The sequence below is a fragment of the Kryptolebias marmoratus genome, linkage group LG17 (assembly GCF_001649575.2).
Source record: "Kryptolebias marmoratus isolate JLee-2015 linkage group LG17, ASM164957v2, whole genome shotgun sequence".
NCBI lineage: Eukaryota > Metazoa > Chordata > Actinopteri > Cyprinodontiformes > Rivulidae > Kryptolebias > Kryptolebias marmoratus.
The window spans coordinates 12,059,164-12,073,854 of record NC_051446.1 but is presented as its reverse complement, the minus strand read 5'-3'; the positions used below and the strand labels follow the sequence as shown (position 1 = coordinate 12,073,854).

The 14,691-nt window shown below is 46.1% G+C and overlaps 3 protein-coding genes across 6 annotated transcripts in view; 2 read left to right on the top strand and 1 right to left on the bottom strand.

Moving 5' to 3' along the window:
* grid2ipb (glutamate receptor, ionotropic, delta 2 (Grid2) interacting protein, b) overlaps window positions 1–8,273 on the bottom strand; it is a 39,094-nt gene extending 30,821 nt beyond the window's left edge. For 2 of the 4 annotated variants that reach the window (XM_017418476.3, XM_037980791.1), the window contains exons 1-5: window positions 8,125–8,273; window positions 6,621–6,769; window positions 2,605–2,858; window positions 1,610–1,939; window positions 663–817 (exon numbers count right to left, since the gene is read on the bottom strand). In XM_017418476.3, the coding sequence (XP_017273965.1) occupies window positions 663–817; window positions 1,610–1,939; window positions 2,605–2,858; window positions 6,621–6,769; window positions 8,125–8,162 (926 nt within the window). In that variant the 5' untranslated portion in view covers window positions 8,163–8,273. Of the gene's footprint in view, window positions 1–662; window positions 818–1,609; window positions 2,859–4,582; window positions 6,770–7,048; window positions 7,692–8,124 lie in introns of those variants that run through there. The other 2 variants (XM_037980792.1, XM_037980793.1) reach the window with 2 other exon arrangements.
* Window positions 8,245–11,074, top strand: zdhhc4 (zinc finger DHHC-type palmitoyltransferase 4). The gene is made up of 6 exons (XM_017418479.3): window positions 8,245–8,762; window positions 8,845–8,918; window positions 9,000–9,178; window positions 9,820–9,945; window positions 10,067–10,311; window positions 10,392–11,074. Exons 1-6 carry the CDS (start codon window positions 8,640–8,642, stop codon window positions 10,689–10,691), a joined length of 1,047 nt encoding a protein of 348 aa, XP_017273968.1. The 5' UTR covers window positions 8,245–8,639; the 3' UTR covers window positions 10,692–11,074.
* Window positions 11,075–11,440: 366 nt separating this feature from the next.
* LOC108237102 (phosphoglycolate phosphatase) lies at window positions 11,441–14,617 on the top strand. Its single transcript, XM_017418303.3, has 2 exons — window positions 11,441–12,232; window positions 13,880–14,617. The coding sequence occupies exons 1-2, from the start codon at window positions 11,635–11,637 to the stop codon at window positions 14,203–14,205; spliced, it is 924 nt and encodes a 307-aa protein (XP_017273792.1). The 5' UTR covers window positions 11,441–11,634; the 3' UTR covers window positions 14,206–14,617.
* The last annotated feature ends 74 nt before the right edge of the window (window positions 14,618–14,691 follow it).

Sequence of the window (14,691 nt, the reverse complement as noted above, 5' to 3'; positions counted from 1 at the left end):
CGACAAGTCGGGGCGGCCGTCTCGATTTGGGTTGGCTCCAAAAAGTTGGGATCAGTTGTAGACGTGCATCCAGAAATCACCTTCTGAGAGTTTCATTAGGATTTGTTCAGTGGTCCGTGAGATATTTTGCTAACAGACAGACAAGCGTAGGCTTGGCAAAACTTTAAACGACAATCTTACGCGCTTTGTTGGCGCTCATAATATGTTTTGAGAATCAGTCTCAGCTACTCCCACACCAAATGTTAGCTCACCGTCTGTAAAACTGCCAGTTTTAGCCATTTATGTGTTTGCTAAGGTTGATTAGCTGTGGTGGCCATCTTGAATCGGGTGGACTCCCAAAGTTAACAGACAGGCATGAGCAAAAGCATCATCACCTGCATTTCAACTTGTCGCCAGGCGATTAAAAAATACGACCCTAAAAGCTGAAGACGATGACACTGTGTAGCACGATTTATGTCTTACGTCTTATTTCCCCAACTCCATTTATTGCAAAACAACAGAAAATCCCCCTTTTCCTCTTAAACGTTGCTTAAAAGATGGGCTTTAGATTGATTTCACTTTGACGAGCTGCGCAGTTGAAAACACAAACAACATCAATCTGTGGCAGACGGCCTGACGGGAGAAAGAAGAAGAAAGCCAAGAGCAGGAAGGAAGGGCCGTACCTGATGCTGGAGATGAGCTGCCGGTGCTCGTCGGTGGCGAGTATCCCCGGCAGCACCGCGGCCAGCCACTCCACCCGCTTCTCCGCCGCGTACTGCTTCAGCGCGGCGAAGAGCTCCTCCTTCACGTTCGGCTCGTCGCCTAAAATCTGGTCGACCTGACGGGAGACGGAGAGGTCATGTTTTTTCAGGTGTACTACATCAAAATGATCGTACGCATAATGTAAAATGAGCTTTTCTCAGTGCAGAACAAACACAGTTACTGGATCTTTTTTTTCCCCCCAAAATTAAAAGACTTTCATTCATTTTTTTGTTTGTTTTTTTTTTTGTTTAAATTGCCTTTTTGTTTTATTTGGTTTCTGATGAATCCGCTCGACCTGGAGCCGTCAAAGCAGCTGAAAACGACCCCTCAGAATGACGATACAGTCGGCTACAAACATTTCACCTTCGAATTACAGAAGAAAACACACAGAAAAGAAAAAATAAATTAAAAAAAGAACCCGTTCAGGCAGATGCTGCGGCTGTGTTTGTCTGAGAGTCTGACTGAAGTGGACATTAGAGTGAAACTCCTTTGTTTCTTGATCTCCAAAAATCCAAATAAATTTGTAAATACTACTCGCAGACCTTTGGCATGTGTTAAAACGGACAAAAACAGCAGCATAAAAATCAGCATAACGATTGCTGATGGTGTGTTTGTGAGGGATTACTGTATATTTAAAGTGGCTATAATCTGTTGTTTTGGTTTTGTGGGCCGGAAACTGTAAGCAATCTGTAACAACTTATTTTAAAAAGCAAAAAATATGCTTAATATCGATCCTTTTCAAAATAGTAGCCGTATATCTGGCACAAACAAGGATAACTTCTAAAATCTATCCAAAGTGTCCAAATATGAGCTCATAGAACAGAGTTGATGCAAATAAGCTTTCCGTGTCGTGCGTCCATAAAAGTACCTTCCTGTTGAACTCCAGAGCCTTGTGCTTCCGATCCAGCCTGGCCCCCTCTCCGCCCGTCTGGCTGTACTCCACGCTGACGCTCCGCCTCTGCCTCTGGCCGAGACACAGCACCCCCAGGCGCAGCGTCCTCCCCTGGGAGGCCTTGATGAGCGTCGCAGCCATCTCGTGGTGCCTGACGGGGATGCCGTTCACCTCCATGACGTAGTCCCCGGCCCTCAGGCCCGCGCGTCCCGCCGGGGAGCACGGAGAGCAGTCTTCCACCAGGAGGGGGCAGTCTCCCACAATGGTGAAGCCGAAACGGCCATCTGGACCGGGTGTGATGTCCATCTGTACAAGGCGGGAGGCAAAACACACAGAAATTCAAGAATTCCCCTCAATGCAGGCCTGCTGCAGCCAATATGCACCTTCCACAAGCACATACGTCAGGTAACAGGTTGATGGAATGCATGTCGCCCGCCGCCTTTCTTGCCAGAGCTTTAAACTAAGATCATCTTATGTTGAAAAGGGATAGAGCTTTAGCTGTTCTGGTCAAACCTCGTAAATGACTTTGTGCTCCATCTCATGCGATATCGCAGGATCTTGCGTGACATTTTAACGCCTGAAGCGTGCGTTAGGGACCACTCTCGGCTACTATCACTCCATATTTCTGCTCGTTTTCAAAATTCCGAGTTATCTACTTTTGCGTTTGCTAGGGTCGTTTAGCAGTGGCGGCCATCTTGCTTTGGGTTGACTCCGTAAGTGAATGAGCTGTAGATGTAGAGCCGTTGATTACTTTAAAGTCTGTCCAGTGGTTCATGAGATATTTTGCTAACAGACAGACAGGGTCGACTCTAACACATAACCTTTAAGCAAACAATACTGCACAATGTGTAGTGCTCTGGCTATGTGTTAGACATGATTCTCAGCTACTACCACAGCACATTTTAGCCTAATATCTGTAAAGTTTACTGATTTATAGCCGTTTTTTTGCGACAGTAACTAATGAGCTGGACCTGGTGTATGCGGGACACCACCCCGATGCTGGGAGGAATATTCTTCTGAGTCTGAGCGATGGCAACAACGGCCTGCGGAGGCAGCGTGGACACGTTGTGGCCCTCAATCTCCAGGACCTGGTCCCCCGCCTGCAGCCCCGCCAGATGAGCGCTGCTGCCTTCCTCCACTGACAAGATGTAGCTGGGTCCGTTCCCGCCCAGCTGGAAGCCGAACTCCTCCGGCCAGCCCTGGTTGGATGTTGGCATGTTGAGGACTTGACGGCAGAAAAGGGGACAAAGGAAATAACAAAAAAGAATGATGAGCTTGCGTGCAAGTTATCAAACAATTAGACAACATGTAGTCGTTTAAAACGACACCTGAGGCCATTTCTCAGTGGGGTTAAGAGATCGAGCAGAGCAGTTTAAGCAGAAAAGCAGCAGCTAAATACAGCAGAACAGAAGCTAGAAACAGGAAAATATTAAATAAATACTAAAAAAAGCAGAACGGTAATTAAAAAGAGAAAAACAGGTGCTAAAATCCCCTGAACAAATGTTTAAATCCATTAAACAGTAAGTAAAAATCAGCAAAACTGATGCAAAAGGTAAAATTAGCAAAATGGTAGCTGAAATTAGAAAATTAGATGTTAAATTTACTAAACAGTTGTTGAAGTTAGCAAAAAAGTAGGTAAAAATTAGCATAAATAGATGCTAAAGCAAAAATGAGCAAAACAGCAGCTAAAATTAGAAAGCTAAATGCTAAAGCTAGTTAACAATATGTTGAAATTGGCTAAACTGATGCAGGAATGAATTTAAAAAAAAAAACAATACTTAAAATTTGCAAAACAGTAGCTAAAAGCAGCAGGTAAATACAGCAGAACAGAAGCTAAAAACAGCAGATTATTAGCTAAAGGAATCAGAACAGTCATTAAAATTAAAATGAGCCAAACAGGAGCTGAGATCACCCCGAACAAATGTTCAAATCAGCAAAACCGACGCCAAAGCTAAAATGTGCAAAACAGCAGCTGAAATTAGAAAACTAAACGCAAAAGCTAGCTAAACATTTGTTGAAATTGGCAAAACAGTTGGTAAAATTGGTAAAACTGATGCATAAATAAATAAATACAAAGAAACAGTACAGAAAATCTGCTGAACAGCAGCTAAAATGAGCAAATCAGCTGCTAAGTAGTTAACTTTCAAAGAGCAGAAAGCAAAAAGTGTCTCAGTGTATTTCAATTAGATAGATAGATAGATAGATAGATAGATAGATAGATAGATAGATAGATAGATAGATAGATAGATAGATAGATAGATAGATAGATAGATAGATAGATAGATAGATAGATAGATAGATAGATAGATAGATAGATAGATAGATAGATAGATAGATAGATAGATATTTTGACAGAAACTAGAAGTCATAGGACCCATCTCCAGAATGAGCTGAATGGTTAAAACAGCTGAAAGTATGCTGAAGTAGTCAGAAGCTGAAAAACGTACGCAGGAAACCACAAACGGGAGAACTAAATCACCTACCCATCGCGGCCCGGGCACTCAAATTTCACTCCATTATTAAAACGAAACCTTTCACGCTAAAACAGCTCGACTTCTCCTCCGCCGCCGTCTCCCGGCTCCTTCCTTCCGGTGAGCTCTTGTCGCTTCTGGTTGTAACCCATCCACCCTGAACCGTGACACACTCTCCCCTGACCTGGTTCACAAACTCCATCCCAGCCAATAAAAACGAAAGGCGGCACAGAGATTGGGACCTTTTTTAATTAGGTTAGAAGAGAAAGGTGCTCCCAGATCCGAGCTCAGAGCGAAGCCCTGTCCTGCTGAATGGTAATTATGCAGTGAAGGAAAAGAGAACACTAGAAGCTGCACTGGTGGTTGTAAGATCAGATTATTAACCAATAATGTAAACAAATAAAGGTTCTAGTAGGTATTAAAGCATGTATTACCCAAATGCAACAGGCTTACAAATCATTATTAATATGAAACTTACAGAAATCTTTTGGACACCGAGGGCCCCGCTTGTTCTGCCGAAAAGAGTACCTGCCTTTTTTGTTTTGCAAAAACTTCTTCATCTTGTTTTGTCGAACGGCAGGCTATTAAGCACCCTGTCCGCTCAGGTGGAGTCTAATAGTTAAAAAAAAAAAGAAAAGGCAAAGAGAGAAAACCAAACCCACGAGCCCGAGGTCAAACAGAGAACTCGAGAGCCCGACGGCGCTGCCCCATTCCTCCCCCCTGAAGCCGCGGCCGCCGCCCGACGAGAAAAGGGTGAGTCTGCATGGAGGAGCCGGGCCCGGTCTCTCTGCGAGTGCGTCCGAGAGTTAGTTCTGCGTCTCGTCCCCGATTCATCCCTGAGGCGAGCCAGCTTGCACACTGTTAATCAGAAAACTGGGACGCGTGCACCCCGTGCACCTCGGTTCCTTAATAATGCTGCCTCCCAAAAAAAAAAGAAAAAAATAGAAGGGCTATTGTGGGGCCTCATTTTGCTATAAATACGCCGTGGTGTCTTTTTTTTCCCTCCTCCTCCTCCTCCTCTCTCGGCTAGGTGGCTCTCTGAGGGGCCGCTCCTGGCCCAGAATCGCTTCGGTGTCCCGGTAAGAAAGCCTGACGGGGACTAATTGGAGCATCAGCTTGCCTGGAATTCTGCTTCTGCGTGGGCGCACTGAGACGGAGTATGGGCAATTTAGGACTTCAGCCTGTAGGATTAGCAGGATTATCAGCTGAATCGTCGGCTCTCCTGCCCCCTGTTATTAATACAGTAGGAACACATGTTCCCCTTCCCCCATTTCCATCCAAACTAACTCTAGTGGAGCCCCGTCGTTCTGTAAGAGAGCACGTTCTGAACGCAAACAAACTGTTTCTTGGTTCCTTCTTCGTCCTTCCTGTTGTTGGACAACTTCAGTGTGTGTTATTGTTATGAGTTCGCTCAGTTTGGTCATTTCATCCCCAGTTCTAACCAGGAGGAGTATGCGTACCGAATAACAGGAGACATCCGTGTGGAACTTCAGCAACTTTGAAACGAGTTATAATTACGGTGGATTGTTTCATCGAAACTTCAGCCTGAGTAGAAGCCTGAGGATGGAAATTATGCCGCATTTAACTCCTCGAAAGGATGCATGTTGCCCGCCATCTTTAGCACTTTAGACTATGATCATCTTGTGCTGAGAGCGGACAGCGTCGTAGACATTTTGGCCAAACCTTTCAAAGAACAAATCTCACGCACGGAGTACGCGTCGGCTACGACTCTCCGCGACCGCCGCGCCCACTTCAGCACAACTTCTGCCGAAACTGACTGGGCTGCAGGCAGTTTTGCGTTCACCCGAGTTCGATGAGATGCGTCAGTCATCTTGAACTGGGTTAACTCCAAAAGGTAGCCGGCTGTCGAAAGCACAGCGAGTACATCCGACGGATGCTGCTCAATGAGAGCTGTGCTCAAATCCTGTGGCTCGGGGAGGATATTTTGCTAACAGACCCACGCAAAAAAAAAAAAAAAAAACGTCATCTCCGCCTTTCCCTTTTTTGGTTGCAGGTGATGAAGCTCTCCTAGAAACCAACAGCTATTTCAAAGACAACATTAAAAAATATATATATTATTTATTGCAGCAAAAAGAATCAAAATTTTCCATAAAGTTGATCTGCACTGACACTTATTAACAGTAAAGAAAACACTCAGCTACAAGAAATTACCTCTAATTAAGTACTTCTAATACAACCTAACAGACCTCTGATATTATTAGAAGAGAATTGAAATACAATATAAGGTATAAAAAATATAATAAAACAGGTTCAGTACAGCTCAAGAGGAAGTGCTAGGAAGTCTGTGCAGCCAAATAATATGAACAGGCAGTCCAGGACACTACTGCAGCTTTCTCCCCAAACCCTCTGTATCCTCTTCTATCCATGTCTTACCTTCCCCGTAAGGCCGGCCAACAACAGGAAAAACAGCAAAACTATAAAAGTGACTCAGATATTACTCAAAACCCAGTTTCCCGGAAATTCACCCACAGAAAGTAAAGATCTAAGATCGCTACCTGCAGGAGAGTAGCGCGTGAAGACCAGGCCCGGCTGCTCATTCCTTGTCCTTTTTTTCGACCAGCGTCCACAGGCGTGCACGCCAAGGCGTCGGGGACTGTAACGCGAGCCGGGTCTGCAACCGGATCCCACAGGTGGTGGTGGCGTTCTGTAGGGCGACAAAAACAGAAAACAAAACGAAGGCGTCTCCTCTTAGAGTTGCCACTTGGGTTGAAAATGAGACATTTAATGAAGACTCCTAAAATGGAAATGCTCCTTCATTCATTTGTCCCTCACAGTCGTTTGTTTTGTGCAAATATGACATTATTAAAGACTATGACAGAGAGACGTGTGTGTCCTACCTAAAGGGGCAGGGATTTAGTGAGTAGAATTACCAACAGGTCACATTTAAAGCTGTGTTCAATGTGAAAGAAAAGAAATGCATTACTTTTGAACCTCCAAGTCAGGCTGATGTGAATGTTCCCTCCTGGTCTGGGGGTCAGTCTTTGCCTCAAGCGGAGGAATTCAAATAGCTGTTTATGAGTGACGGTAGGATGTAGCAGGAGATGGATCAACGTGCCGAGGCCTTGTCCGCAGTATTAAGGGCATTTATCTGGTCTGTCACAGTCCAGAAAGAGCAAAAGAGCTGAGCTGAGCTGAAAGGCAGAGCTCTGAGTTTACTGATCCGTGTGAAGTTCCAACTCTTGAATACGGTCACTGGGACCTGGATCGAGACTAAAAGAACAAGATCCTGGATAGGTGTGGCTAAGCTCAGGGTGGCTGGGCTCAGCCATAGAGATAAGATGAGGAGCTCCATCATCATCATCATCATCATCATCATCTGTTCCTCCTCATCAGAAAGAGTCAGCTCAGCTGCTTTGGGTGTCTGATTAGGGCGCCATCAAGGTTCCCAGGCATGTCCCAGGAGGAGGAGACCCGACCAAGTACTTGCTTGGAGGGATTATGTATCCTCTATGGTCTGGGAACACCTTGGGATCCTTCAGGAGGAGCCGGAAAGTGGCGCTGGAGAGAGGGTTTCTGGGTTTCCCTCCAGGACCTGCTGCCTCCGTGACCCGACTGGATGTTGTTGCCTTTCCGCAAGTGAAGCATACGCATGTTTAAATTTTAAATAATAACCCAAGAGACTGATCACAAGACATTTAGGAAACCACGCCAAATTGCATAACGGAAATGAAAATTAAGAGTGTAAAATCCTAAATCCGGTTTTAAATTTAGAACTCTAAATGCCACGTATTTAAATGTTTAAAATGTGAACATTTTTAAACTGCTGTTACAACATGAAAGAAAATTCTAAGAAAAAAAAAAAAGAAGAAAAAAATAATAAAAAAGAAGAATGGGATGGAACAAAAACATAATCCCAGTAAAGCTTAAATGGTTTGTAAATCACTGTAGTCTCTTCTATAGTTCTTCTTTTTCTTTTTTTTAGTAAGTTGTAAAACAGGAGATTTGACAATTTAAACGAGGCTTAAATAAACGCTATAATAATAAATATATATATATTACCCTGTTAAAGTGTGAAAGTTTCCGTCTGTCGGACGCATCTACCTGCCTTCCCTCTCGCTTTTCCTTCAGCGTCGCCTGTTAGCATCGATGCTACGGAAGTAGCATTGTTTGTTTATATCCGCGGGGCACGAGCGTGGACCGAGCTGAATAAAGCCGATGGTCTAAAGGCGAAACAAGACTGCCATGTTGACGTGAAATAATAAGGGAATAGGCGGCTAGGTGTGGCTTTGACTCCTGGTAAGAAGGAGACGGACAGGAAGGAAAAGAAAGAGTGATTTAGCAACCGTGCAGATATGTTAAGGCTAGCATGCTAACGTGAGATGCTCGATGCGGTCTTTTTTGTTTTGTTTTGTTCCTATTCAGAAAACATTTTATGTCCAGTTTAGTTTTTTAAGACTGGGAAATGCTTAAACAAAAGCTTACATCCTCAAGTACCATTTTTTGCACTTCCCCGCTGGCTTTTCTACTCGTGAACACCTGTTGTTTACCTGCCTCGGTTTAATACATGTCGAAACATGGACTTCCTCACTTTATTTGCGATCTACGTCGCGGTGGTAATAACATGCATGTTCCTAGTTTGCAAATACTCGGGCCAGCCGCAAAGCCCCTTCAACACACTACTCAACTATCTTTTTAAGGTAAGACTTACTGAAGTTTGTGTACTTCCTCACGCAGACCCTGGGTGTCGCTGTTGGGTCACAAGTCCATTTGTCTTCACAGGTAGTCGCATCGTTCACACCACAGTGGCTCCAGAGGCTCTCACAGAGGACTTTGCACAGACTGTTTCATCAAAGGTTTGTAGGTAAAACTCCTCAGTCAGAATGCCCAGTCTCCCTGCAGGTTTTGTCCTTATCACAGATCCCTTCTTGTTTCAGGAGCAACCTTTTCATCTACGTGCACATCCTGCTGGAGGGCGCCGTGTACGCAGAGTTCACCTACGAGGTGTTCGGCTTCTGCAGGGACATGGACACAACCTTAACCAGCCTCTCGGTGCCTTACGTCCTGCTGGTCGTCAAGACCTTTATATTCTACCTCTGCATCAAAACAGACCCAGGTTTGTTTCAGTCTTCCTCGCTACGATGTCGCATCACGTAGCGGGGCAGCGTGCCGCAGTCTGACAGCCCTTTTCCGACACCGATTTTTGCCTGCACGTGTGCTTTTGTGTCTGTCAGTCGAAACAGCTCTAGGTGGACTTTAGTGAACTTCTCAGAAATTACCCACTGGTTGCACACCTACAGCTGATCAACTTTCGGAGTCGGCTCAGTTCATGTTGGTCGCCACAGTTCAACAGTACAAAAATGGCTACAGCTCAGTCAGTTTCACAAACACTGAGCTAAAACTTGATTTGGTAGTAGCTGAGAGTCATTGTCAACACTTACTCTGAGCGTGACGTCTGACAATATTGCATAAGTTTACACTCAACGATAATTTTGAGGTTTCATTGAAACATCTCCAATTATTTTTATGACTTCTATTATATCTAATACTGTTATTTTATCTGGAGTAACCTTAAAGTGCAATATGCACATTTGGGGGAGTGTTAGAGATCCGATTTAAAATATTATACCTATTTTTAAGCAGATAAAGTAGTTTAGCTGGTTTGCTGAATAATAGTAAGTGGGTTTGTTTGCCTTGGATCTTGACATGAAACTACAAGTCCCACACTGCCTGTTTTCTCTCCCCGCCCTCCACCAGGCACAGTGACGAAGAAAAAGGTTTCCAGCCAGCTACACATCTACCCATACGACAGGAGGCTGTTTCACCCTGGAGTCTCCTGTCCAACCTGCCAGCTTGTCAAACCAGCCCGTTCCAAACACTGCAGTGAGTACGACTTCCTTCGCCCGCGTCTCCCTTGGCCACACGATTCGACTGTAACACGGTCTACACGTAAACGAAACAAATGCGTCTCGGTACTGATTGCGAACGCTCGTCTGCACCTCAGGGGTCTGCGACAGATGCGTCCAGCGCTTTGACCATCACTGCATCTGGGTGAACAACTGCATCGGCGCTCAGAACTCGCGCTACTTCCTGCTTTACCTCTTCAGCCTGTGCGCCATGGCAGGGGCCATCTCTCTGCTGACAGGAGACATGCTGCTTCACGCCGTGCTGCGTTCGGGGCTCCTAAGAGCCAGTTACATCGACGAGTACGGGCAGCAGCAGCCAGCTGGACCTCTGTTCGTCGTACAGGTACTGCTGACGTTCTCCACGTGTGTGTTTTAAATCTAGACTGTACATCATACGTTGAACAGCTCGTTTCTCTCCTGTAGCATTTGTTCCTGACTTTTCCCCGCGTCATCTTCATGCTGGGCTTCTTGGTCTTCCTCTTCTTCGTCCTTGGGGGTTACGCCCTGTTTCATGCCTACCTGGCTCTTGTCAACCAGACCTCCAACGAGTGGTACAAGAGCCGAGGTCACGTCTGCCAGCACTGCCACCCGACAGCAGCAGCCGATCATCTTTGTAGCCCCGTCCCAGATCACTCGAAGCGATATTACTACAGCCGAGGGTTGCTCCGAAACCTGAGGGAGATTTTCTTCCCTCTTAAGGGCGTTCAGAAGAAGGGCAACTGAACAAAGGTGCTGATTTAACTGGCAACATTCACCACTGGCACTGCTGCCATCTCCTGATGCCAAAAATAAATTGTACCTAATATGGTTTTTTTTGTTGTTGTGGTTCTGTGGTCAATTTTATAAGGTTTTTAGGGATTTTTAAATACATAATCATGTTATTTACAATTCTGTAGCTCGAGGTGTAATTGACCTAGATGTTCAACTCTCTTTTGTTTTCTGCTTTTTTTTCTAAGGCAAAAGACTGTATACATTAACACATTCACACAGGTGTACTTTTTTTGCCTGATATCCCTAAAAAAGGTAGGCTAAGTACTTACAAGACAAAACAGCATTTTAATGATTGTAACAACAGTGTGACCACTTGTTTGGGGTGAAACAGTTATTGTGTGAAATGTATTTCCAGGCTGTTTTAGTTACACAAAGATGAAGTGAAAAGTGACATACGGACAAGGCTTTTCACTGCCTGTAAGAACACATCTCATGTTTCAGTTTAACTATGAAGTATGTATGTTTTATCCTCTCTGGTCAATTTTAAACTTTACCTTAAAGTATTTTTGGAAGTACAGTTAAGGCACTGATTGTTGTAAACAGTGTGACTATCCTGGAAGCCTGTTTGCTACAAAAGAAAACCCTACTTATAATAAATAAATAGTTTTAGATGAGCTTTAAACGGTGCTGCCTTGAGATGCGCTCCTTCCACGTGCTCGCAGCACCGGAAGTGGGCGGGGTCTCCTCGCTGAGGAGTTCCTGTCCCTTTAAGCCGGTGCGGAAGTAGCCGGTGAGCGGGTGGCAGAAGGTCAGGTCGGGTTCTGTAATCAACTTTCAGCGCCGTATATCTTTCTAAAAGCAGCCGCCCGGACGTGTCTGTGTCCGCGCCGAGCTGGTCCGAAGCAAACGCCGGCGGTTCGGTTCCGAATCCACATCTCGACCTGTCCCTCCCCCGATGTCTGGGACAAAATGTACGCGGCTGAGCGGGGCTCCGGTGAGGCGGCTGCTGGACTCGGTGGACAGCGTCCTGTTTGACTGCGACGGGGTCATCTGGCGCGGGGACCAGGCCGTCCCCGGCGCCTGCCGGGTCATAGACCTGCTGAAGGAGCACGGCAAGAAGGTCTTCTTCGTCACCAACAACAGCAGCAAGACGAGGCGGATGTACGCGGAGAAGATGTCCGCGCTGGGCTTCGGCGTCTCGGAGGAGGAGGTGTTCGGCACCGCGTACTGCTGCGCCGCGTACCTGCGGACGGTCTGCGAGCTGGAGGGCAAGAAGGTCTACCTGATCGGGAGCGCCGCCATGGCGCACGAGCTGGAGGCCGTGGGGATCCGGCAGACCGGCGTGGGGCCCGACCACGTCTCCGGGAAGCAGGGCGACTGGGCCGCCGTGCCTCTGGACCCCGACGTGAGGGCCGTGGTGGTCGGCTTCGACGAGCACTTCAGCTACATGAAGCTGAACCGAGCCCTGCAGTACCTGCTCCGGGAGGACTGCCTGTTCGTGGGGACCAACAGGGACACCAGGCTGCCCCTGGAGGGAGGCAAGGCTGTCCCAGGTAAAGGCGCACACACGCACCCTGCTCTGGGGTTCTATCCAGTCCACCCACCCTTAAATAAAATAAAATAAAGTTTCCTGTGTGTGAGTTTGAAGGTTCAAGAACCACAGAACGGGCTTTAATAAAACTCTCAGAACTCGACCTTTTAGAAAGCACCAAACTGGCTCCATCGGTCAGTTTTACAAACACTTGGCTGAAATCTGGTGTGGTAGTAGCTGCGAGTCATCCCCAATGCATACGCTGAGGGCTAACAGATCAGATGAGATCATTATTAAGAATTTAATAAAACTTAGAAAGTGATTACTGGATGCAAATCTACAACTGATTAACATTTAGAGTCAGTCAGTTTCACAGATCTGAGGCTGAAGTTTGGTCTGGTGGTAGCTGAGGCTCATCCGAAAAAAAAAACTCTTGATTTCATGCAAGATATTACGATACGGCGTGTGATCTCGCGAACATTGTGTCTAAGATCTGACCTAAACGGTTATGTTTACTTTTCTTAAAGGGAGATCTTAGTTTAAAACTGCGTCGTCCCTTCAAGGCACGTCAGTCTTTTAATTTACATGAAGAAATGCAGAGATGGTCGCCAGCTTTTAAAGGTTACTGTTGGGTCAATCTTTCTGTGTGAGCTGATCTGTCACCTCTTGTGGCAGCTGTGGATCAGCGGTTAGAGCTGTCGTCCTCCAGTGAGAGAGCTGGAGGTTCGATTCCTGGCAGCGGTCACGTGTCGAAGTGTCCCTGGGCAAAACATTGACCCCCTCATTGCTTCCTGTTTCTCCCCCATCGGTGTATGAATGTGATCTAAATCACTGATTAGACTCACAGGTCCCCAATCCACGGTCCGCGGACCGGTACCGGTGCAAGGGTCATTTGGTATCAGGCCGCACAGAAAGAATAATTAACTTACAGTACTTCTGTTTTATTTATTTTTGGAATCTGAACAACATTATTTTGAAAGCTGACCGGATTCGCTCCACTCCATCCGTCTATGACTCCCTCTTGATGCGTGTCAGAACGCTTATCGAGGTCACGTGATCCGTTACCGCTAAAAACAAACCCACAAGCAGCAAAATGAGTAAAAACCAAACGTCTCTGGAAGCCCTAGATGGGACCGTCTGGTTACTGAGAAACAGGCACAGGGCTCCCACTGATTCAGCGTTATGGTGAGTTGTATTCTTTGTGCACTTTATATTTGTGGTGGATCTTATTTTAAAGTTTAAACATCGCCATATTGACCAGAGAACATCAGGGGGAGGAGAGGCTGTTATTCATGTTGATGATGCAGCTAACAAAGCTGCGAGGACACGTTGGATTTACGTTTATTATGTTTTAAAAATACCCCTGTTTTCATGCCGGTCGTATCATTTTATTTTGTTGTATTTATCCGCCACACCTTTAAAGGCCGGTCCGTGAAAATACTGTCTGATAATGAACCGGTCCGTGGAGCTAAAAAGGTTGGGGACCGCTGCTATAGATGTAGCACTCTGCTACATCACTACTCTTTGTAGTGATGTAGCAGAGTGCTGTATGAACGTGTGTGGATGGGGAAATGAGGGCACAGACTGAGTTGTAAATTGCTCTGATTGGCTAGAAAGGCGCCATATAAGTGCAGTCCATTGACCATTTACCTCCTTATCCCCCTTCCAGGGACAGGCTGCCTGCTGCAGGCCGTGGAGACGGCGGCGCAGCGCCGAGCCCAGACGGTGGGCAAGCCCAACCACTTCATGTTCGACTGCGTGGCCTCGCACTTTGGCGTGCAGCCCGAGCGCTGCCTGATGGTCGGGGACCGCCTGGACACGGACATCCTGCTGGGCTCCAACTGCGGCCTGAAGACCCTCCTCACGCTGACGGGGGTCAGCACGGTGGCGGACGCCGAGGCCCACCGGGAGAGCGGCTGCGCCGAGAGGCAGGGCATGGTGCCAGACTACTACGTGGACAGCATCGCGGACCTCCTCCCAGCTCTGCAGGGATGAGGCGGGAGACTCTTACATGGCGGACAAAAGACTCTGCAGACACTGCCCAGATTTTATTTATGTTACTAACCCTGTTCATTTTAAAATATATAGATTAATTACAAAAACAAAACCATGAGATTTAGTATTTTTTCAATCTGTTTAAGTGTTAAGGGAGTTCTCTTACAAACATTGAGTTTACTTAGCCTTTATCTCTCCTGTAATGCAACTTCCCCTTACACAACCACGAGTTAAGCTCACACAAGAGGACAAAAAAAGCGTTGACAGTGGTGTAATACGTGTCCAGGTTTACGACTCTGTATCCAACTCACACTTTCACAAAACGGGCTGTTGTTTGCACTCGAGGTGAGTGGGATTTTACAATTATAACCAGTTCTGTCACAAATAAAGTAATGTTTTAAGGGTTTTCCAACCTGGACAGCGTGTGCTTTTATTTTGTGCGTCACAATAAAACCAGCCGCTCTGAATTCTTTTGCAGTGTTTAAA